The 23,329-nt window shown below is 33.9% G+C and overlaps 1 protein-coding gene across 4 annotated transcripts in view; it reads left to right on the forward strand.

Moving 5' to 3' along the window:
- LOC148955585 (uncharacterized) overlaps positions 1-23,329 on the forward strand; it is a 136,665-nt gene that overhangs the window by 85,475 nt on the left and 27,861 nt on the right. For 3 of the 4 annotated variants that reach the window (XM_089103085.1, XM_089103076.1, XM_089103101.1), the window contains exons 3-4: positions 898-2,061; positions 16,102-17,387. In XM_089103085.1, the coding sequence (XP_088959211.1) occupies positions 898-2,061; positions 16,102-17,387 (2,450 nt within the window). Of the gene's footprint in view, positions 1-897; positions 2,062-16,101; positions 19,974-23,329 lie in introns of those variants that run through there. The other variant, XM_089103092.1, reaches the window with a different exon arrangement.

Genomic DNA, 23,329 nt, shown 5'->3' on the forward strand with positions numbered 1-23,329 from the left:
AAATTCACACAGTGGTTTTTTGGTTATCTCAACATCCCCATCAACATGCCCTGAAAGTTTCACCCTAATGCTCTTAGATTTTTCTGAGATATTGTTGATACTTCTTTTTGACAGTCAGCATACACATAATGTGTTTTGATTTAGTTCAACATCTCCTCGAAATTTTCATAAAAACATCCAAATTTTGGAGGGCGCAAGGACCCACTTAGTACCTTGCAATAAAACAAATTGAGGAACAATTAAAACTTCATAGAAGGTAGAACATTTTAACCCTTCTTCACACATATGGAAAAGAAGGTGAGGATGGAAGGGCAGAGGGAGTTTCAAGCTAGCCCATATGCTTGCTTTATATCCCAAATAATTTCAATTAGAAATCCGTGTATGACCCCAATTTAAACAGGACACGCTTACCCTTTAGACATTTGGGGCTGGAATAAAAATTTGCTGTTAGGGAGTAGTCAGCAAGGTTGGCCCTCCAATTATGCATATAGAAATGTCTTGCCTGATTCATGTTCAAATAAGCGCAAAATACCTGCCGTTCTCTAAAAAAAATAGAGGGTAAGAATTATGAGGGTATCATACACTGAGTTTGCTCTTTCAAACGAACAGAACAGATACGAAGTTCTTGTTATTCTCGTTATTACTTACAGGGTGAAATATGCTTACCTCTTCTACTAAAAGACTGTTGATACATCAAGCAGGCTGTTGGAGCCTACTTTAACTAATACTACGTTAATGAGCCTACTTTAATTGGCACTGAGGTACATTTTGTACTTCCATCTGTTTGTTGAATTTAGTAAAATAAGTATTTAGAAATAAGAAAATTCCCATGAGAACCTCATGTAGGTTTAAGAACTGTGATGATACAAATGTCTTTTTTTACTATCTCTTTTTCAGGTTCTACGGCTCCCATCTCAGCTATTTAACTATATCAAAGGATGCTTTTGATGGATCAATGGGTCTAATGATACAATGGGATACTTTAAAACCAAAAGAAAATATAAAAAAAGCTTTGGATGAAGAATACAAACCAAAGAGTCCAAAAAAGTACAAAAGAGAAGAAAACAAAAAGAAGAAAAAAAATAACGAGGAGGCAAATAAAGATGTAGCAGGAATATTCCTAACCCCTCTTCAAAAAGTGATTGCAGAATGTGATCTTCCGTTTTTACAGATCTTTGGTCTACCTGGGACTGGGAAAACTTATTGTTTAATACTGAAAATGGTCAGGGTGTTTTTAGAACTTTGGCAGTCACACAAAAAAAGAAATAGAGAGATGAAAGAAGTCATCATAGTGTACCATCGAAATGAGAAAACACTACGTTCTATTCAAAACACTTTTTGGCAAACCATAAAGAATAAAATTGAAAGTCAAAAAGGAAATGATAAATCCGAACTTCGTTTCAAAGAACTAACTCTTTCAAAACTAATTAGATTCGTTGGTGGCAAAAAGCCAATGGTGCAGCCAACGTGCTCTTCTGGCTCGGAAGAGTTGTTTCATGTTGAAAAATATCCTTTGGGGACAAAGTTTAAAGTGTTTTGTGATGATGTACGTTCTTGTGAAAAAGACCTATTTATTGGTGTGCTCTCTGGTAATCAACATGGATTATTTGAAATAATTAAGGCAATTCACCAGTCCAATTTCTGCTGGATTACTTCATATTCAATCGTACCCCCTGTAAAAAATGTTTATTGTCCTCTATCATGCATAACAGTAAATGGGCAAGAAATATATGATTCTTCGTACTATGTACATCTTACAGATAGTCTGAGATATACGGGAAGTATACACGCCGTTTTAAATCAACTTTATACATCATCATCATCAAAGTATCAAGGAAAAATTTCTAGTATAGATTTCAGGCCAGGAACTCGAGTTATTGGGGAAAAACCTCAGTTTATTTGCGTAAAAGATTACAACACAATGAAAGCAAAAGTACAGGAATTACTTCATAAACTGAATAAAGAGGGATTTGAAAGAAATGAAATAGCTGTAATCAGAACTGATAAGATAAGGAATGAAGTGGGTTTTAGGATGGAGATGTTTAAAGGTGTAATGGAATGGTATGTATGCGTTCTTTTATCTGTTAATTAAAGCTTTTAGGTTCTATATTATACCAAGAGGAAAATTTTGTGCCCATAGAACAATGTTTTGGTAAAAGTTTTTGTTTTCTGTGAGGAACTCCAGCCTTAACTCTTATTTCAACACCTGTAATCCGAGTATGCCTATTATAATTTTTGCGAATAATCAGCAGTGTAAATATTGGAATGTAAGCATTTCCTCAAATTATAGTCCAAATCATGATCATCATAGTGGGGAAAGCATACCTAAAACATGTTGCAATTTCAATGTTCTGGGTAGGGCATAGCTTCTACACAAAAAAGAAAAAAGATTTCACATATGTGTATTTTTATTTTGCATAAGCTTAATAATTGTTTAAAGAACTAGTTAAGAATAAGAAGTAAAGAACATGGATAACCCCCAAAATGAAAATTCAAAGATGCATATAAGAAGTCAAGCTTAAGTGAACAAACATTACTAGGAATGAATAAATGCACTTTAAGGTGATAATGTCTGGACGGTATAGTCGAAATTAAAGAAAAATTAAAAAACGTTAGAATCTTTCTACTGCTGTCATCTATTCCCCTATAGTCTTATTGTTTACTACGATCGCATCACGCCTTTATTGGTCCGATTACCAACACATATGGTGCACTATTTATCTAATTAATCTTAGTAGTCCCTTAAAGTTTCTACAACTACGAGCGTACCAAGTCTTTGTTCTGGATTAATTAAAAAAAAAACTTTCCGAAAAATAACTTTTTAAAAGAAAAGTAAAGGCCATTTTAAACTTAAGCTCAGCAGATACAAGTACTTTTTAAAATTCAAACTCAAAACGACCAGAAATTACTATTAAAGAATAAATGAAACCCAAAACGAACATAAATTAAATAAATAATCATAGCAAAAACATACAACAAGTAATAATATAAATGAATAAATAGATCTTAAAGCGAATACTGGTTAGATTGCAAATGAAAATCAAGCTTAAAACAAACAAAAAATATTTTCCTATTGAAATATAAATGACACTTAAAACGAACAGAAATTAAATAAACAATCAATGCAAACAAACATACAATAGATATTAATGTAAATTAATAATAAATCCTTAAACGAGTGAGACTTAAACTGAATATGCAAATCAAGCTTGAAACGAACAAAAACCACTACAAACAAGAGTTTGGGTATCACCTCCTTCTCTCACTGTAAAAGTCTAAAACGTACTGCGTCATTGGCGCTTTACTGAAAACCAATTTTATGACAAATATTTTCTTTTGTAATAAACATTAAAATTATAGTAACATTTTGAACTGATGAGCTTTCAGCAATTAATTTCATTATACATCAAATATTCAGTATAATTTATTAGCTCTTTTTAAAGTTGTTCAAGACGAGTATAGTTTCACTACAAACAAGTGTTTGGATGCTGCCTCCTTTCTTAACTGTAAATAAAAACGAAAAGGCTACTGCGTCATTGGCGCTTAACTGAAAACGAATTACATTATAAATATTTTCTTTTCCAGTTCTTACAACATTGAAAATAAAAATAAAATTATAGTGAAATAAATTCTTGAACGGATGGATCTTTCAACAATTAATATCATTATCCATCAAATATTCAATTTGATTTTATTTATACTTTCCAAGACTGTTCAAGACGCATATAGTTTTCAGTTCGTTTTGTTTAATTTTTTATTTATTTATAATTTTTGTTCGTTTTGTTCAAGTTTTTAAAAATTCCTTATTTCAAAATCAAACTTTTTTTTAAGAAAATCAAATATTCGTCTAAGTATCAAAACTGGTATAAAAGTAACAATATCAAAGTGAAATAATGAGTTTGTGTCCACTTCGGAGATTTTATTATCTGATGTTTGAACTATTTTTAACAAAATGGCTATCTCAAAATTTTTATCGGATGGGTTTGGGGAAAAAGGGCGTGGGTGGGGGCTAATTAACCCTAGGTCTCTTTTGACTCTTTAAAAGTGAACTAGAATTTTCTGTTTTCAATCAAATTACCCCTCTCTTAAGTTTATACGAGTATCCCTTTTATAAGAACCATATATCCCCAGAGTATAACTTACAACACCTGTCCCTGGGTGGTTGTGTTGACCCTGGAGTTTTAATATCTGATGGTTGAACTATTTTTAGCAAAATGGTAACCTCAAATTTTTTATCGGATGGGCTTATCAACCGATAAACCTAAAGGCGTGGAGGGCGGGAGGGGCTAGTTGCCCTCCAATCTTTTTTCACTCTGAGAAAATGAACTACAACTTTTAAATTCCATTCAAATTAACCCTCTCGGCAGTTTATACGAGCATCTCTTTGATAAGATCCACATACAGCCCCAGGACATAGCTTACAATGCCTGCCCCTGGGGGGACGTGTCGACACCGGAGTTTTTGTTATCTGACCATTGAACTATTTTTAAAAAAATGGCTCTTTCAAAGTTCTTATTGGATGGGTTTGAGGAAAATAGGGCGTGGGGAGGGGGCTAGTTGCCCTCCGATCTCTTTTGACTCTTAAAAAGTTCATGAGAACTTTCAATTTCCAATCATATGAGCCCTCACCGAATTTTGTACGAGAATACCTTCCATAAGAAACATATATGCACCCAGAGCAATACATAAAACGCCTGCAGCGGGCCCTGGGGGGGGGAGGGGCTGTGTCGACACAGGAATTTTTCTTTTTTGACCTTTGAACTATTTTTAACGAAATCGCCATACGTAAAGAAGTTTTGTTATATGATATTTGAACAATTTTTTTTGAACAAAATGGCTACCTCAAATTTTTTATCAGATGTATTTGGGGAAAAAGGGCTTGGGGGGCCAGTTGCCCTCCGATCACTTTTAACTCTTAAAAAGGGTACTAGAACTCTCAATTTCTAATCGAATGAGCCCCCTTTGAAGTTTATACGATGATCCCTTCTATGTGATGTTCCTCTGGAAAAAAAATAAATGGAGTGTAGGGGGAGGCTAGCTGCCCTCCAATCACTTTTGACTCTTAAAAAGTAAATTACAACTTCCATTTCCAATCAAATGAGCCCTCTGTGAAGCTTATACGAGTATCTCTTCCATAACAACCATATATGCCCCCCGGGCATAACTTACAACGCCTACCCTCGGGCCCTGGGGGGCTGTGTCGACACCGGAGTTTTTTGTTGTCTGAACTTTTTAAAAATTCTTTATTTCAAAATCAAACTTAAAAAAAAATTAAATATTCATCAAAGTGTCAAAACTCATATCAAAGTAACAATATCAAAGGGAAAAAAAGGGTTTGTGTCAACCTCGGACTTTTTATTATCTGATGTTTGAACTATTTTTAACAAAATTTCTATCTCAAAATTTTTATCTCATGCATTTAGGGCGTGGAAGAGGGGGGGGGGCTAGTTGCACTCTGATCCCTCCGATTCCTTCCGATCTCAGATCTCAAATGAGCCCTCTCCGAAGTTTATACAAGCATCCCTTCCATAAGAACTATATATGCCCTTAGGGCATTACTCATAACGCCTGCCACCAGGCCCCAGGGGGTTGCGTCGATACAGGAATTTTTCTTATCTGACCTTTGAACTATTTTTAATGAAATGGCTATTATAAAAAAATTTATTGGATGGGCTTGGGGAAAAAAGGGTGTGTGTGGGGGGGAATAGTTGCCTTCGGATATCTTTTGACTCTTAAGAATTGAGCTAGAACTTTCAATTTCTAATTAAATGAGCCCTCTCTGAAGTTTATACGAGCATCCCTTTCATAAGAACCATATACGCCCCCAGGACAACACTTACAACGCCTATCCACCGGGCCTGGGGGGGGGGTTGTTTTCTAATTTTTGAACAATTTCCAAATCACTGGCTATCTAAAAATTTGTAGCAGATAGGTCTGGGGAAAAAGAGCAAGGGGGGGGGCTAGTTGCCGTCAAATCTCTTGTCTCTTAAAAAGTGAACTAGAACTTTCAATTCCCAATCAAATGAGCCCTCTATGAAGTCTATACGAGCCTCCCTTTCATAAGAACCATACATTCCTTTAGGGCATAACTTAGAATGCCTTCCTCCGGGTCCGGGGGGGCTATGTTGACTCCGGGGTTTTTATTATCCGACCATTGAACTTTTTTTTTTTTTCAACAAAATGTTTATCCCAAAATTTTTATCAGATGGGTTTGCAAAGAGAAGGCACAAGGGGGGGGCTGGTTGCCCTCGGATCTCTTTTGACTACTAAAAAGGGAACTCGAACTTTCGATTTCCAATCAAATGATCCCCCTCTGAAGTTTATACAAGCATCCCTTTCATAAGAACCATATGTCCAAGGGCATAACTTGCAACGCCTGCCCCCAGGCCCTGGGGGGTTTTTTCGACTCCTGAGTTTTTGTTATCTGACTTTTGAACAATTTTTAACTTAATGGCTGTCTCAAAATTTTTATCGTTTGTATTCTGGGAGAAAGGGGCGTGGGGGGGGGGGCAAATCACCAGAGATTTTAGTCTGAAACTCAAAAACTAAACTGGAACTAATAGTTCCCAATCAAGTGAGCCCTCCCTGAAGTGTTTATGGGCACCATATTCGAAAGAACTATATATTCCCCCAGGGCATAACTTGTAACGCCTGCCCTCGAGCCCTGGGGGGCTGTGTTAACCCCGGAGTTTTCGTTGTATGATCTTTGAACTTTTTTCAAGTAACTGTCTATCTCAAAGTTCTTATCAGATTGGTTTGAGAAAAAAGGGCGTTGAGGGGGGGGAGCTTAGGGGCCCTCCAATCTCTTTTGACTCTTAAAAAGTGAACTAGAACTTTCAATTTCCAATCAAATGAGCCCTCTTTGAAGTTTATACGAGCATCCCTTCCATAAGAACCATATATGCCCCCAGGGCATAACTTACAACCCCTGCCCCCGGGCTCTGGGGGGTTTTGTCGACACCGGAGTTTTTGTTATATGATCTTTGAACTATTTTTTAATAAAATAGCTATCTTAAAATTTTTATCGGATGCATTTGGGAAAAAAGGGCGTGGGGGGGCTGGTTACCCTTCAAAATCTTTTGACGCTTAAAAAGTAAACTAGAACTTTCAATTTCAAATCAAATGAGCACTCTCTGAAGTTTAAACGAGCAATCCTTCCATAAGAACCATATATGCCCCCAGGGCATAACTTATAACCCTTGCCCTGAAGACCTTGGTGGGGGGGGGCGAGTTTCATGCTCAAATATATAGTTTCCAGAACTTTCGACTACGTTGAACAAAATGGCTACCTCAAAATTTTGATTGGATGTGTTTGGAGAACTGGTGGGCGTGGAATGGGGGTTAGTTGCCTTCCAATCACTTCCGACCCTTAAAAAGGGCACTAGAACTCTCGATTTCCAATCAAATGAGTCCCCTTTGAAGGTTCTACGACGACCCCTTCTGTATGAAGTGCCTCTGGGAAAAAAATAATTAATCATAGGCAGCGCGGTAGCGCTGCCTAAGTAAAGAACAATGTGAGCACAATGTGTTTTTTCTCCAACCGGGCACTTCGTATCGAAGGAGTTGTCGTAGAAAACTTCGAAAAGGGCTCATTCGATTGTAAATGGGAATGGCTAGTGCCCTTTTTAATTGTCGAAAGTGATTGGAGGGCAACTAGCCCCCCCCCCCCCTGACGCCCATCATTCCCCCAAACACATCCAATCAAAATTTTGAGATAGCCATTTTGTTCAGCGTAGTTGATTTCCCTATAGAATATGTATTTTTGAGGAGGACTCTTCCCCACAGCCCTCAGGGCAAGGGTTTTAAAATATGCCCTGGGGGCATATAAGGTTTTTATAGAAGGCATTGTCGTAGAAACTTCAAAAAAGGCTCATTCGATTGGAAATTCAAAGGGCTAGTGTCCTTTTTAATAGTTGAAAGTGATTGGAGGATAACTAGCCCCCCCCCCACGGCCATCATTCCCCCACACACCTCCAAGCCAAATTTTGAGATAGGCCTTTTGTTCGGCGTAGTTGCTTTCCCGATATAAAAAATGTTTTTGAGGACGACACTCCCTCATAACCCTCAGGGCAAGGGTTTAAAGTTATGCCCTGGGGGCATATAAGTTTTTAGTGAAATCTTTGTCATAGAAACTTGAAAAAGGGCTCATTCGATTGGAAATTCAAAGGTCTAGTGCCCTTTTTAATAGTCGAAAGTGATTTGAGGGAAACTAGCCCCCCCCTCTCTCTCGCCCACCTTTTCCCCAAACACATCCAATCAAAATTTTTAGATAGCCATTTTATTCAGTGTTTTGGATTTCCAGATAGAAATTATGTTTTTGAGGAGGACACTCCCCTACAACCCTCAGGGCTAGGGTTGTAAGTTATGCCCTGGGGGCATATAAGGCTTTTACTGAACGCGTCGTCGTAGAAACTTCAAAAATGACTCATTCGATTGGAAATTGAAATGGCGAGTGCCCTTTTTAATAGTCGAAAGTGATTGGAAGGCAATAAACACCGCTTCCACGCCCACCATTTCCCCAAACATATCCGATCAAAACTTTTTGACAGCCATTTTGTTCCACGAAGTTCAGGAAATTATACCTTTGAGCAGGACACTCTTCCCAGTCTTCAGGGCAAGGGTTATAAGTGATGCCCTGGGGTATATAAGGTTTTTATTGAAATGGGCAAATAATCCCCCCCTCTCACGCCCACCATTTCCCCAAACACATCCAATCAAAATTTTGAGACATGTATTTTGTTCAACGTAGTCGAAAGTTCGGGAAATTAGGTCTTTTAGGATAAAAACCCCATCAGAGCTTTTAGTGCAAGGGTTGTAAATTGTGTCCTGGGGGTCTATAAGGTTTATATAGAAAGTTGTGTTGTAGAAATTTCAAAAGGGGCTCATTTGATTGGAAATTGAAATTGCCCTTTTTAATAGTCGAAAGTGAGTGGAGAGTGATTAACCCTTCTCTCACGCCCTCCATTTCCCCAAAACACATTCAATCAAAGCTTAGAGACAGCCATTTTGTTCAACGTCGTTGAAAGTTCTTGAAATAAGGTATTTAAGGACGACAAACCCCCGAGAGTCCCCAGGGCAAAGGTTGTAAGTTATGCCCAGGGGGCATATAAGGTTTTTAATGATAGAGTTCAAAAACTTCAAAAGGTGCTCGTTCAATTGGAAATTGAGAGGGATAGTGCCCTTTTTAATAGTTGAAAGTGATTGGACGGTAACTAACCCCTTTCTCACGCCCACCATTCCCCCAAACACATCCAATCAAAATTTTCAAATAGCCATTTTGTTCAACGTAGTAGAAAGTTTTGGAAATTAGGTCTGTGAGGATGAACCCCCCCCCCCAGTCCTCCGGGCGAGGGTTGTAAGTTATCCCCTGAGGGCATATAAAGTTTTTATTTAAATCGTTGTCGTAGAAACTTCAAAAGGGCTCATTTGATTGGAAATTGAAAGGGCTAATGCCTTTTTTAATAATTGAAAGTGATTGGAGAAAGACTAATGCCCCTCTCACGCCCACCATTTTCCCAGACACATCCAATCAAAATTTTGAGATAGCCATTTTGTGTAACGTAGTTGAAAGTTTTGGAAATTAGATCTTAGAGGATGACAACCACCCTTACAGCCCTTAGGGTAAGAGTTGTAATTTATGCCCTGGGGGCATATAAGGTGTTTATAGGAAGTGTTGTCGTAGAAACTCGAAAAAGGCTCATTCAATTGGAATTCAAAAGGCCTAGTCCCCTTTTTAATAGTCGAAAGTAATTGGAAGGCTTGAATTTTTTATAGTAAAGATCGATGTGGATATAATGTATTATTTTTTGTTGTTGTTGTTGTTTAGATTAGGGCACTTTGTATTAAAGGAGTTGTCATAGGAACTTCGAAAAGGGCTCATTCGATTGAAAATAGAAAGGGCTGATGCCCTTCTTAATAGTCGAAAGTGATTGGATGGAGACTAATCCCCCTCCCACGCCCATCCTCCCATTAGACTTTATGTTTAAAATAGATCAAAGATCATGTAACAAAACTCCTTTACGTATGGTCGTTTCGTTAAAAATAGTTCAAAGGTCAGATAAGAAAAGCTCCTGTGTCGACACAGCCCACCCCCCCAGGGCAGGGGCAGGCGTTGTAAGTATTGTTCTGGGGGCATATATGGTTCTTATGGAAGGTATGCACGTAAATACTTCAGAGAGGGTTCATTTGAATGGAAATTAAACGTTGTAGTTCATTTTCTCAGAGGGAAAAAATATCAGAGGGAAACTAACCCTTCCCGCCCTCCACGCCATTGGGTGTATCGGATGGACAAACCCATCTGATAAAAATTTCAGGTTATCCTTTTGTTAAAAATAGTTCAACCATCAGATATTAAAACTCCAGGGTCGACACAACCCCTCAGGACCCAGGGACAGGCATTATAAGTTATATTCAGGGGATATATATGGTTCTTATAAAAGGGATACTCATATAAACTTCAGAGGGGGCTCATTTGATTGAAGATATAAAGTTCTAGTTCACTTTTAAAGAGTCAAAACAGACCGAAGCTCAATCTAGTACTCCCACGCCCCTTTTCCCCAAACCCATCCGATAAAAGTTTTGAGATAGCAATTTTGTGAAAAATAGTTCAAACATCAGATAATAAAAAGTCCGAGGTTGACACAAACCCTTTTTTTCCCTTTGATATTGTTATTTTGATATCAGTTTTGACACTTTGATGAATATTTGATTTTTTTTTAAGTTTGATTTTGAAATAAAGAATTTTTAAAAACTTGAATCTTTTTTCAATCAAAAACGAACAAAAATTAATTAAAAAAAAATTCCAAAAAATAAGTTTTTCAAAGAAAAGTAAAGGCCATTTTAAACTTAAGCTCAGCAGATACAAATACCTTTAAAAATTCAAGCTCAAAACGGCCAGAAATTACTATTAAAGAATAAATGTAACCCAAAACGAACAGAAATTAAATAAACAATCATAGCAAAAGCATAAAACAAGTAATAATATAAATGAATAAATAAATCTTAAAGCGAATAATGCTTAGATTGAAAATGAAAATCAAGCTTAAAACAAACAAAAAATATTTTCCTATTGAACTATAAATGAAACTTAAAACGAACAGAAATTAAATAAACAATCGATGCAAACAAACATACAATATATATTAATGTAAATGAATAAATAAATCTTAAAACGAATGAAACTTAAATTAAATATGCAAATCAAGCTTGAAACGAACAAAAATCACCACAAACAAGAGTTTGGGTATGACCTCCTTCTCTCACTGTAAAAGTCTAAAACCTACTGCGTCAGTAGAGTGTTACATTATACTTCTATGGAAGCACTAGGAAGACATTTCTATGGAAGCTCTATACCTTTTCAAAGAGAGCGAGTAGCCCCTCGCATATATGTAATACTTCTATGGAAGCTCTACACCTTTTCAAAGAGCACGAGTACATGCATTACCATGGGATATTACTAGGATTGGTACACATTACGTATTCAAAAGGTTTATTGTGCCTTCAGTAAAAAATACGAGTTTCAATCATAGGGTAAGAAAATCATGTTTCTCGTATAAATAATGTTTTTTACTAAAGATACATCCAAGCCGCGCATGTTTCTGAATCAAAAATTTTCAAACACTAATTGCCTCTAGGCTGAAGGTACCTTGCATCTTGTCTAGAATTGATGGCATATTGTGTCACCTCATTTACCTAAAAAATAACTCTATTTTCGAAAAAGGGTATTGCATTTGTGAATTAGAATGCATGGACGATCTTAAGTGTTTATTGAATAATAGGATTGTCAATATCCCTAATTGGTGGTTGGACCGTATCAAGATGGTAAAAAAGGGTTAAACTGATTATCAGTTAAGGTAAACCCGAAAGAGTTGTTAACTCATAGCTTATTTATTATAAATTTTGAATAGCATTAATCTATGGGAATGGTTAACGATTATAAAATAGCCCTGTGAGTTGACCTAGCTTTACTTCACCGATGTGTTCCGTATAATACACAAGTACCGTTTGAAATGTGTTGTCAATATAAAATATGGTCTAATGTTATAGTATACTAAAAAATTGATACTAATAGAAATGTAGATGTCAAGAAAAAAATTTTAATAATGAAATTCAGAACAACCCTTAGAAATCCTTGCAAATCAAGTAGTGAAGTCACCTTTTTTGGGTTATTTCAATGGAAAGGGCACTTTTTTCATTTAAAAAAGTTGGGGAAACAACCGAAAGTGCACTTTGTGGGAATGTGCAATCAAGTAAAATTCATAAGAAGCGATTAACTATAAATAAACAGCTAGATACAGTATGTATTCTAGCTAGAACTAAATGTATTTCAAAAGATAAAAAGTCTAATAAGACTGTTAATAAGGAGAAGATATTATATCTACCTATAACTTTTATAAGTAAACAAATAGAGGATTTAAATTTACCAGGTATTTTAAACCAGGCTGACGTAAAACAGGCCCTTCCTAGTAATTTACAGCATAAGAATAATCCGATCATAACATATAAGTTTTCAAAAACGATAGGACAAATGATTTTTAATTATAATTTAATACTTAAGAATTTTGACAAGGATAGTAATTGGAAACCTATTTGTAAGTGTGACCAATTGTTATCATTTGTAACATATTATTACAGGTGACTTAGCAATAATAAAGCAAATTGAATTGCAGAATATAATGAAAATGGGGGCTAAATTCCGTCTTTCAAATCATCTAAAACCCTCGAATCTGCTTTGGGGGTTAAATAATATTCTAGAAATATTTATCGATAATTGGTGCAAAAAAGAGAAAATTAATAAAAATAGTTTTCGGAACTGGAAAAATTTAATTATTAATAAGGTTAGAGATAAGATAAATAATAGGACAAATAAACATGATAATGAGGTAATTTTTTATAATTCTAAGATAAAACAAGCGATTGCTAATATAAAGAGGGATTTTGTAATTGTACCCATTGATAAAGCGAATAATAATTTTGCAATAATTTGTCAGAAGCTATATTGTGATGTTTTGACAAAGGAGCTTAGTACAACAAATACATATAAAAAGGTTCAAGATGTTAATAATAGTCTATTGATTGGAATAGAGGATACACTTTTTAAAAAATTTAATATTAAGGTTAATGATAATGATAAAAATTTCCGTTTTTATATTGGACGGCAAAATTTCATAAAAATCCCCCGGAACCACGCGTTATTGCGGGTGCAGCAAGATGCCCGACAAGAGTTGCGGCTACTGACCTGTCGTGTATTTTAGGAGAAATCAAAAATAAATTTAAGGCATATTGCTCGGGAATTAAAAAATTTTCTAAGTTTAATCCATACTGGAGCCTTAATAATTCGCTGCATGTAATAGACTCTCTTGCTTTAGTTTCAGCCAAAAGAGTGGACTCGTTTGATTTCACTACATTATATACAAATTCACCAATTAATTTAGAATTTATGAATTTAACAAATATTATTAAGAAAGGTTCTCTTTTGTCTAATTGGGCGTTTTTAAAAATTGATGCGTATTATAAGAGGACGAAATGGACTAATTGTTTAAATAGTACCACTAGTTGAAGACGCTATAGCCTAGATAAGTTTTTTAATCTACTAAAATTTGTTCTGTTCAACTCTTCTATAAAAATTAATGGTAATCTATGTAATCAGAGTATTGAATCCCTATGGGGGATAATGCCAGTCCAGTTACAGTGGACCTGTTTTAAATTATTTAGGATATGATTATATGATAAATAAAAGGAATCCAAGTAACATAAAGTATTTGCTCTCAAATAGTTAAAGATATTAAGATTACCTTCTGGTGATAATTTGTTTAAGTGTTTTAGAGATTTCAAGTAAAATATATCCACCAGCGTTAAAGCTGGAATCCAGTAATGGAAATGGGAATTTTGATCATTTTATAGATTTAGAGATTATTGTGGCACCTAATAATGAAATAATTTTTAAAATATATAATAAAACAGACGATTTTAATTTTGAAATAATTGATTTTCCTTTTCCAAAAAGTAATATTACTTCGTATATAACATATTCATGTTATTTTTCCTAATTGTTTAGATATACAAGAATTTGTACTAATTACATCAACTATAGAATCGGATGTATGTTACTAAGCAAGAAGCTAATTGTAAGAGGTTTTTCCGTCAATAAATTCGCTTGGCAATTTAAAAAGCTTTGTTTTTAGTATAATAAAATTTTCATAAGTATAATAAAAGTTATTAAGTTCTCTTGAATGATATTTTAAGGTCACCTGTTGGATGAGTATGATTTCTCTTCCCGGCAGTTTTGGGTTGGTTGCGACATATGTGTAAAGATTAAAGTATGATATTTGGAATTTATTCTTAGAATTTGAGTGAAAGTGAAATTGTTCCGGGGGATGTCTAGTGCTATGTAATTACTTGGATTTAAATTGGCTGAAGGTTTGGCTCTCAGTGTTAATTGAAGGCTGGTTAAAGATGTTTGAAATTTTTTTTTCTGGGGTATATATTTTTATATTTTTGGGATATTTTGGATTTTTTTTATGATTATTCCATAGGTTTCACTACATAGGGATATGCCAGATTATGGCCTGGGTAATGAACTTTTGCCTGGATAATGAAATTTAAGCGCCGAAACCAATTTAGGCAATGAGTTTTCATCTGATGAGCCACTATATGTAGTGATCACATGGGAAATATAATGTTTTTGTAGATTTAAGGTGTTATGGATTGGTTTCAGAACACTAACGTATATTTATTTATGTTTATTTTGCTCTAATTTGGACTTGATTTCCGGATTATCGGATTGGATATACTGTTTTGTCCTAGGGAACTGGATGGATGAGTAGGGTCTAGACCTTGTTCAAGTGCTCATTTATTTCAGTTACTAAAATAGGAAGACAGTTTTTTTTTTTTTTTTTTTTTTTTTTTTTTTTTTTTTTTTTAGCCAAGTAATTACCGTAATACATTATAAAGCCCTGTCTTTATTATGGCTTTTTCAGGCAAAGTCGGCCGAGCAAAAACAGGTTTTTGCTCATCGAAAAACAAACGTTCATGAAAAACATGCATTGTTCTGTGAAGCATGGATAATGAACTTTATGTTACAGACTGAAAGTTTTTCGTAGCTGTCAAGGTTGTTTGCAGTATTTTTTAGAGCTGTCTTGTCTCCCCTAGATCGGTGAAAATTAGAAATTTTATTAAAGATAAGTTTTCAACTGAAACTAAGAAGTGGCATTAAAACATAAAACGAACAATCTTATGTTTCTGCATTGACATAAAATGCAGAATGTTTCTGCATTAAATTTTAATAAAAAAAAAACAAAGATTAATTTTAAAAAACAAAATTTTTCCGAGGGAAGTAAAGAGTGAAGTTGAAACTTAAAACGGACAAAAATTAATACTTCACAGCCAATTTATTATATATTAATATAAATAGTACAAATAAACGCACTAATTATGTTTCCCTATGCTTTTATGATTATACGAAACTAGCGCTTTACTGAAAACACAAAAGTCAAGCATAAAAAACAGGATTATTGATTTAAGAGTCAAAGGTGAGTGTGTTGCCTGACAACACTAAACGAATCTATAAAACTTTTAATAGTCTTGCAACCATTTATGGCATTAGTAACTTTCAGTATACAATTAAAATTATCTTAAAACATGAGCATAAAACTAAATATTTTTTAATAACCGCGAAGTAATTGAACTGTTTTTTTTAAATTAATTTTAACTACTATCCAAGGTAATTAGTCATTATGCGAGAAAAAATATTAAGCTAAAAGGGAATACCAAAGATTGCAAAGTAAAAATAAAAGGGGAGGGGGCATACCAGGGAGTCCCAAAGCGGGAATAATTTAATTTAGCAAAAGAAACAAAGAAATAGGACATTTATCTGATACTCGGGGCCAAGGGCTCTAAAAATGGTCAATTAATAAACATGCATCCACATCGTGTTTCTTACTTTATTTTGAGAGTAATATTAAAGAAAAAAGCCCAATTGAACAGTATTTTTAATAGATGTATCTTAAGGTACCTAGATGAGTGAGGATATTTAGGCTATAAGAGTATATTATGCAGGTTTCGTAAAAATCATATCATTTATATCATCATTTTTTATTCTAGTGCCGAAAAAGACGATCGTGTAACTCCGAACTTCTTAAAAGATTTGGACTATCTCATGACTGCTTTAAATATTGGAGATGAAGACCTAGAAATTGAAGATGCACATCTCATAAGCGCTGCCTATGAACGAACACACATTGGTGAAACATTTTCACTAAGAGGAATTGAGTTTAATCACGTTATCGTATGCGTTCTTAACAATTCGTTCTCGTTTCCAGACAGAGACAAAATAATTTCAGAAACATGGAACTTATATAATAGGATGAGTAACGAGAAAGGATCATTCTGCCCGATTTCTGCCAGGATTAATGTAGAGTTCATTAACTTAGTAACTAGTCTAACTTATGCCTCTGATGATGAAAAGCTTAGACACATTGATCTTATAGATGACCTTACGGAAGCAATAAGTAGGGCGGTCACCAGTGTTACCGTTGTCTATACAGATGGGGATATGTTACTTGCTAAAATAGCAGACCGTTTCAAAACCTGTTCACCAGAAATTCGTCCAGATAGCTCTTACAAAAAAAAATATAAACTAGAAGAAATCTTTACAGAAATCGAAAGATTGAAATTTGTAGAAATTTACAACAGTCCTTATCTAGATTGGACATTTCCTTTTTACTTCTTGTATTTTAGGTACCATTTTGTAAGAGCTGAGAGTCGCAAAAAAAAACTAACAAAAACACCGGTAAAAAAAGAAAAAAACAAGAGTTCCAAGACAAATCAACAGAGTATCAAACTTCAATTTTTTAAAAGTTTCTTAAAAGAGCTTCGCTGCGATTTTGACTCGGAATCTCATTTCAAAAGTTTAGTCATAAAAATGGTTATATTATGGCAAATAGTATTATTTTTGAATGGAATCCTTAATAATTTTGACGATTATACGAAAATCGTTGTTAACTGCGGTAAATTGAAAAAACAAGTAAAAATTGAGCTAGGTAGTGCTAAAATTGAAGAATATTTGAGAGACTGGAAAAGGCAAATAGAAACAAAATCTGTTATCGAAATGACCCGTGCTTTGGAAAAAAACACCAAATTTGAAAAAGTTCAGGGTCATCCCTTTTCATTTTTAGTTGAGACTCTGATTTTTATTATAGAAACACTGTTTTTCCCTATAATGCCCATCATCGCTCACAATCATCCTTCAACTCGTAACCGACAGACCAGACATAACTCAAGTTTTGCTTTATGGTCCAGATCGATTAAAGTGGATCTAGTTCATAGTATGGATTCCTCAAAGTTCATGGATTCCTCGGTCGGTTCAATGTTCGACAAAAACTGTTCAGGTGAATATCATCTATTTGGTAGAAATCTTTTTTCATATTTTGGTTTAAAAGAGACTGAAAAATTTCTATGGAGTGATTTGAATCTATATTTTACAGACCTAACTGTGAAGTCTACTGACATTAAATCACCTCGTCCCTTGTATCGCCTAATGATGTTACAGCCTATTGAATTACCCGAGAGTGTTAATGGTTTTAGCAAAGATGTCTTAGATTCTATAAGAACTTTCAATCAAGTTTTGTCTGGTTCGTTTGAAGTAATTATGCCTTGGTTTGATGTCTTTAATTATTATACCGAGGGGGAATGAAGAAAGGGAAGAAAAACAGGCAGAAGTTTCTGCTTGACTTCAGGCTGCCACTTTACTTACCAATATCAAGAGATTTTATACGTCTCATTATAATGAACAGTAAGTGGGCAGTAACCTTTGGCAATAGTATCTGAAACTCTAAAATGTAACAAGTAGAAAACAATAAGTACATCACAAGAAATGATTATTTACTATTATGCGGAAACAAAAAGAAAACTTGCTTATAAAATCATGAGGTCAAATTTAGCCTGTACGTTCATTAACATACTTTTTAATTTGTTTTCAATGGTTAGCAATTAGGCCATTACAGGGAGCAGAGTGAACCGTTATATGATCGTCAATTGTATAATATATTGTGTAAATATATATTTAGTCAAGGTATATTGCATGATTAACTAAGCGGCCATATATGTATGTTTACCTTGGCTTTGGGGGTACATAATCATTGTTGTTTACTTGTTAATTTTACATTGTTGTTACACATAGTCTTAATTTTACACTGCTTACGTATAGATTCTAGCGATAAATAACTATGGTGTATAGTGATAGAGTTTGCCGGTAAATAAAAAAAAACGTTCCGAAAAAGAGGTTTTTCAAAGACACTTAAAGAGCCATATCAAACTTAAGGCCAGCAGAATAAAAATCCTGCAATAATTCAAACTCATAAAGATCATAAATTACAATTTAAGAATAAAACTCAAAACATACAGAAATTAAAATAATTGCCCATTTCAAACATAAAGATAACAGATATTGATAAATATTAAAACGAGAAAAAAATAAATTGAACATTATAGTCAAACTTAAAACGGAAAATATACATCAAGCAGGACTTTAGTTACTGCCCATTTTTTCCCTTCTCTAACCGTAAAAGCTCTATAGCTTTTTGCATCATTTGCGTTTGAATGAAAACTATTTGTATTTTTAACAGTGTGATTTGTTTCTCAAGACATCAACGACATATACAAAATGAATCAATTTAATAAAAAAGATTACTGGAAAGAACTAAAAAAATAAATTTATGCAAAGATATTAATCTCTAGAAACGGAGCAATTCAAGATTTATTTATATTTTATATTTTTCAAAATAATAAATATAAAAATTATTTTGTATAATTTACATTGAACAATGCTCAAATGGCGGAAAGGGCCTTAGAACTCATACAATTAGTGGAGGGGGAGGAGGCAGTAACTAAACTTCTTTTTAGTCATTTTTTTTTAATTTCATTTTGTTTTGGTTTCATTTATTTTCTAATCGTAATATCAAATAGAATCACATAAAAGGCGGATCTCTTCTCATAAAATTATTTATTTTTAACGAAGATTATGTAAAAAAAATTAAGATTGCGCTCTAAGTATAAATAGCTGTTAGGTTTCAAAAGTGAAGTTTGGTTAATTCAATAAATAAAAGATAAAAATAAAGGATTTTTAGTGGTTTTTCTTTTCAAATAGTATTTGATAATAAAAAGTAAGTGAGAAGCGACTCGGCCCAAATTGTTTATATGCCCCTGCAGGCTTAAATAGCACGGAAGGTTGCTAAGGCTCAGGTTAAACTTGAGGACGTTAGTAGAGAAGTTTCTCTAATTTCAGGGGGGACAAGATCACAGCCAATCAGAGGGCTGAAGATCGAAACTGTAGACCAGCTAAAACTATTGCAATGCAAATGATTCTTGCTCAATCATCTTGGTAAATTCTTTTTCATTGATTCCTGCCTGGTTTTTATTTAGTGTCTGTTCTGTCTTTGTCGGGTAAACTTCGAAAGGTTAGATTTTCGTTCTGTTTTTTTCTTTTTCTTTTTTGTTTGGCACTGAGGACTAATTGGTGGAAGTCCTTGTCGAAATATTTGCTTATTTCTTCTTCTTCATGGTTTTCCACACGCTGACAAAATCCACATTTTTTCACCTTTTTTGATTTTATTTTTCATTTTGTTCATTTTCTTTCCTCTCTGAGTTTCATTTATCTGATTTTATTAATAATATTTGATTTTGTAATGAAGTTGGGTTTTAGTTTTCAGAAACAAGAACGTCCACGCTTAAAATACATGTGATTTTATTAATAATATTTGATTTTCTAATAAAGTTGGGTTTTAGTTTTCAGAAAGAGCGAAACAGTTTGAGACATTTTAGAGGATGATTTGGGCGAAACAGAGTGAGACATTTGAGTTGACTTAGCTTTACTCCATGGCTGTGTTCTATATAATACACTTGGCTGTGTTCTGTGTAATACTGTATAATACTCTCCAACATATTAATAATATTTGATTTTTTTCTAATAAAGTTGGGTTTTAGTCTTCAGAAATATGAACATCCACGTTTAAAATACATCTGGTTTTATTAATGATACTTGATTTTTTTTAATAAAGATGGGTTTTAGTTTTCAGAAATAAGAACACCCAAGTTTAAAATACATGAGATATTAGTAATAATATTTGATTCTTTTTTAAATAAAGTTGGGTTTTAGTTTTCAGAAATAAGAACATCACCGTTTAAAATAAATGTGATTTTATTAACAGCATTTAATTTTTTAATAAATTTTGATCTTAGTTTCAAGAAATAAGAACTTCCATGTTTAAAATACATGTGATTTTATTAATAATTTTGGATTTGTTAATAAAGTTGGGTTTTAATTTTCAGAAATAAGAACATCCACATCTAAAATACATGTGACTGTATTAATAATATTTGATTTTTTTTAGTAAGGTCGGGTTTTATTTTCAAGAAATACGAACATCCACCTTTAAAATAATATATGCTATTTTAATAAAGTTGGGTCTTAGTTTTCGGAAATAAGAACGTCCACGTTTAAAATACATCTGGTTTTATTAATAATATTTGATTCTCTAATAAAGTTGGGTTTTAGTTTTCAGAAATAACAACATCCACTAGAATACTACTAGTACAAGATCACAAAGCCTATTTCTAGGCCAATCTGACGGCTAAAAATACAGGGTTAAGTGACATCAGACCAGATTTCTGGGAAATTTATTAGCTTGAATTTTAAGTAATTTCTTTGTCGAAATCAAACGATACACAGTGGGTTTTTTTTCTTCAGTATTGTTTAAGAATGAATAAAGATGGTGACTGAGAAATTGATCGACAATAAAAATTTGGATGCCAAGAAAAGAATTGTAATAAATAAATTCAGAACAATCCTTAGAAATCCTTAGAAATCAAATAGTGAGACGATTATGGGTATGAACCATCAAGGACCGTAAGCACCAATGGCCCTAACCATCAAGAACCTCAACCTCCAAGGAACCCCTCTCCCCAACCCCCAAGGGGTCCCCTCCCTCCAACGTTTTGAGGACAACCCCCCCAATTTTCAATATAGAAGTCCCATTGAGAGTTATAAATTTGTAAGATAAAAGTTATCAGAACGTCATATCAGACCTCATCTTTCGGGACCTAGACAAGCGAATGCTTTGAACTTTGAATTCCGACACTTTGTTGCTTAACAAAATCAAAAGATATAATTTAGTATGATATCTTTTAAAAGTACCCCATGGCCTAAAATGTTTCCTCATTATGAATTTTCTATTTACTAACCTTAGGCACTTCCACTTCAACTATTCATGCAAACATCCAGCAATAAAATCAATATTAAAAAAGAAATTACCATCACTTTAAAAATTAAAACACACCAGACATCTATTTTCAAGCACATTTTCTGACTGTTTAATTTAAAGCAGATTGATACAGTTTGAAAGTCGTTTACGAAACGTTGAATTGTTCATTGTTTTTAAGCACTGAGCAAACTTCAGACACAGAAATTAAATTTCAGATGAATCTACAGAGTTTAAACTTCGCCTTTTAAATGTTTTCAATCTCTTATTGATAGTATACATGACTGTTAAGTTCACAAAGACAGCACGGTGAAATATCTGAAAATTCAAAATAGTGAATTTACTTTATTCATAGTTTGAAAAAAACCCTACTAAATGCTGCTTATCATTTTTTCGGAGGGTGGGGGGACTTTCAAGTACCACTTCATAGTAAGATTCAAGAGTTAAGTTGGGCAGAGACCATCCCAAGAAATAGGATAATTTGATTGCGATAGCAACACTTTGATTTTTATCATGTTTTTTTTCGTTTTGTCCATGATTTTAGTTTAATATAAACTTTCAAGTACCACTTTATAGTAAGATTCGGGGTTTGAGTTGGAGTAAGATCCTCCAACATTGACCCTTTATTTACTGTTAAAGCACCGTGACCAGAAAAAATAAAATCTGTTGTTCTAATGGGATAATGGGATGTTTGAACTGAATATGTTAATGGATTGATGAATTGGTTTTTAGGTATCCCTGGAAAAGTAACATTGCATTTTAGGTTACCCCCCTCCCTTCCAACTTTTTCTCAGTATGACATGAAATATGCTTGCAGCGGTACCAATCATACGTTATGCTTCCTGACAGACACGACACGTTTTTTCCATGTGGTACTTTATGGCCGATTATTGACACCACTCGGCCATACCATTTGAGAACTAAAGTTACATCAAACAACAACATAGCAGATTATAACATGGATCAAAGTGTACAGTAAGAAATATCTTTTTATTGTGAGTGTGCTATTTGTAATGTCCACTATCATGACCTCAGTAATTTGCATGAGAGTAATGCAGCAAATTTAGAAATCATGAAAAATGAAATAGAAGAGGACAATCTACGTGAATTGAGAAGAAGAATCTTTGATGAAATGGTGAGAAAAGGGTAATCTCATCAGTTAGTGCAGTGGAAGAGAGTGACTAGTATCACAAGAAACAATACAAACAATGGACATCCTCTCCATTACAAGGAAGATCAGGAGCACAAGGAAGCTCTCACAAAAGGAGGTTCGATATAACAGAAAAGAAAGATATAAAGAAGAGACAAAGACAAGATGGAAATCTCTACAGAGGGCATTATCAAGAGAGAACATGATGAATTATTTTATGATGCAGATTCAGAATGTCTAAAGTTGTTCAACAATGTTAATAATATATAATAACGTATGAAACAAATTTTTATATTAATATTTTACGTGTCATTACTTCATTAAAAATATACTATACATTACTTTGTTATATTTCCATTAATTTTAGAGTACGCTAGCACCTCAAACGCTTAGAATATCTATTAAAAAGTTGAAGATGTATGATATTAACAAACATGTAATATTTTTGAAGATAAGCTACGTAACAATTTCTATTTTTCATTTGCATGCAATAGACACCGAGAGTCTTATGATTCCTCCCCACGATGAATTCTACAGGTTTTATGACTCCTCCCTACAAGGAATTCAGATGGTTTTACGACTCCTCCCCCTAGTCATAAGTCTTTTTAACCTTGAGCAAAGATATAAAAGTTTGTTGAAGTACTTCTCTGCTTAAATATTACATTAATAGCTTCCAGAATAATAGGACTACATGACACTGAATGTATTAGTTTGAAAAAATCATCTTGTGGTGTTATTTTTGAATGTGCATTTTTAGTATTGTCTATCGAACTGGATAAAATTGGCTGTTATCATTGGATAGTGAACTATAATATGTTTGAGTATGACAAAAGCTTATGGAGTACTACATTACGCCGTATAAACAGACTGGGATTCAATGATAGAGTGATTACACCACATAATAAAGTGGTCTAGAACTGAGAAA

Source organism: Artemia sp. Qi Xiang Cuo, chromosome 2 (assembly GCF_049724085.1).
Source record: "Artemia sp. Qi Xiang Cuo chromosome 2, ASM4972408v1, whole genome shotgun sequence".
Taxonomy (NCBI): domain Eukaryota; kingdom Metazoa; phylum Arthropoda; class Branchiopoda; order Anostraca; family Artemiidae; genus Artemia; species Artemia sp. Qi Xiang Cuo.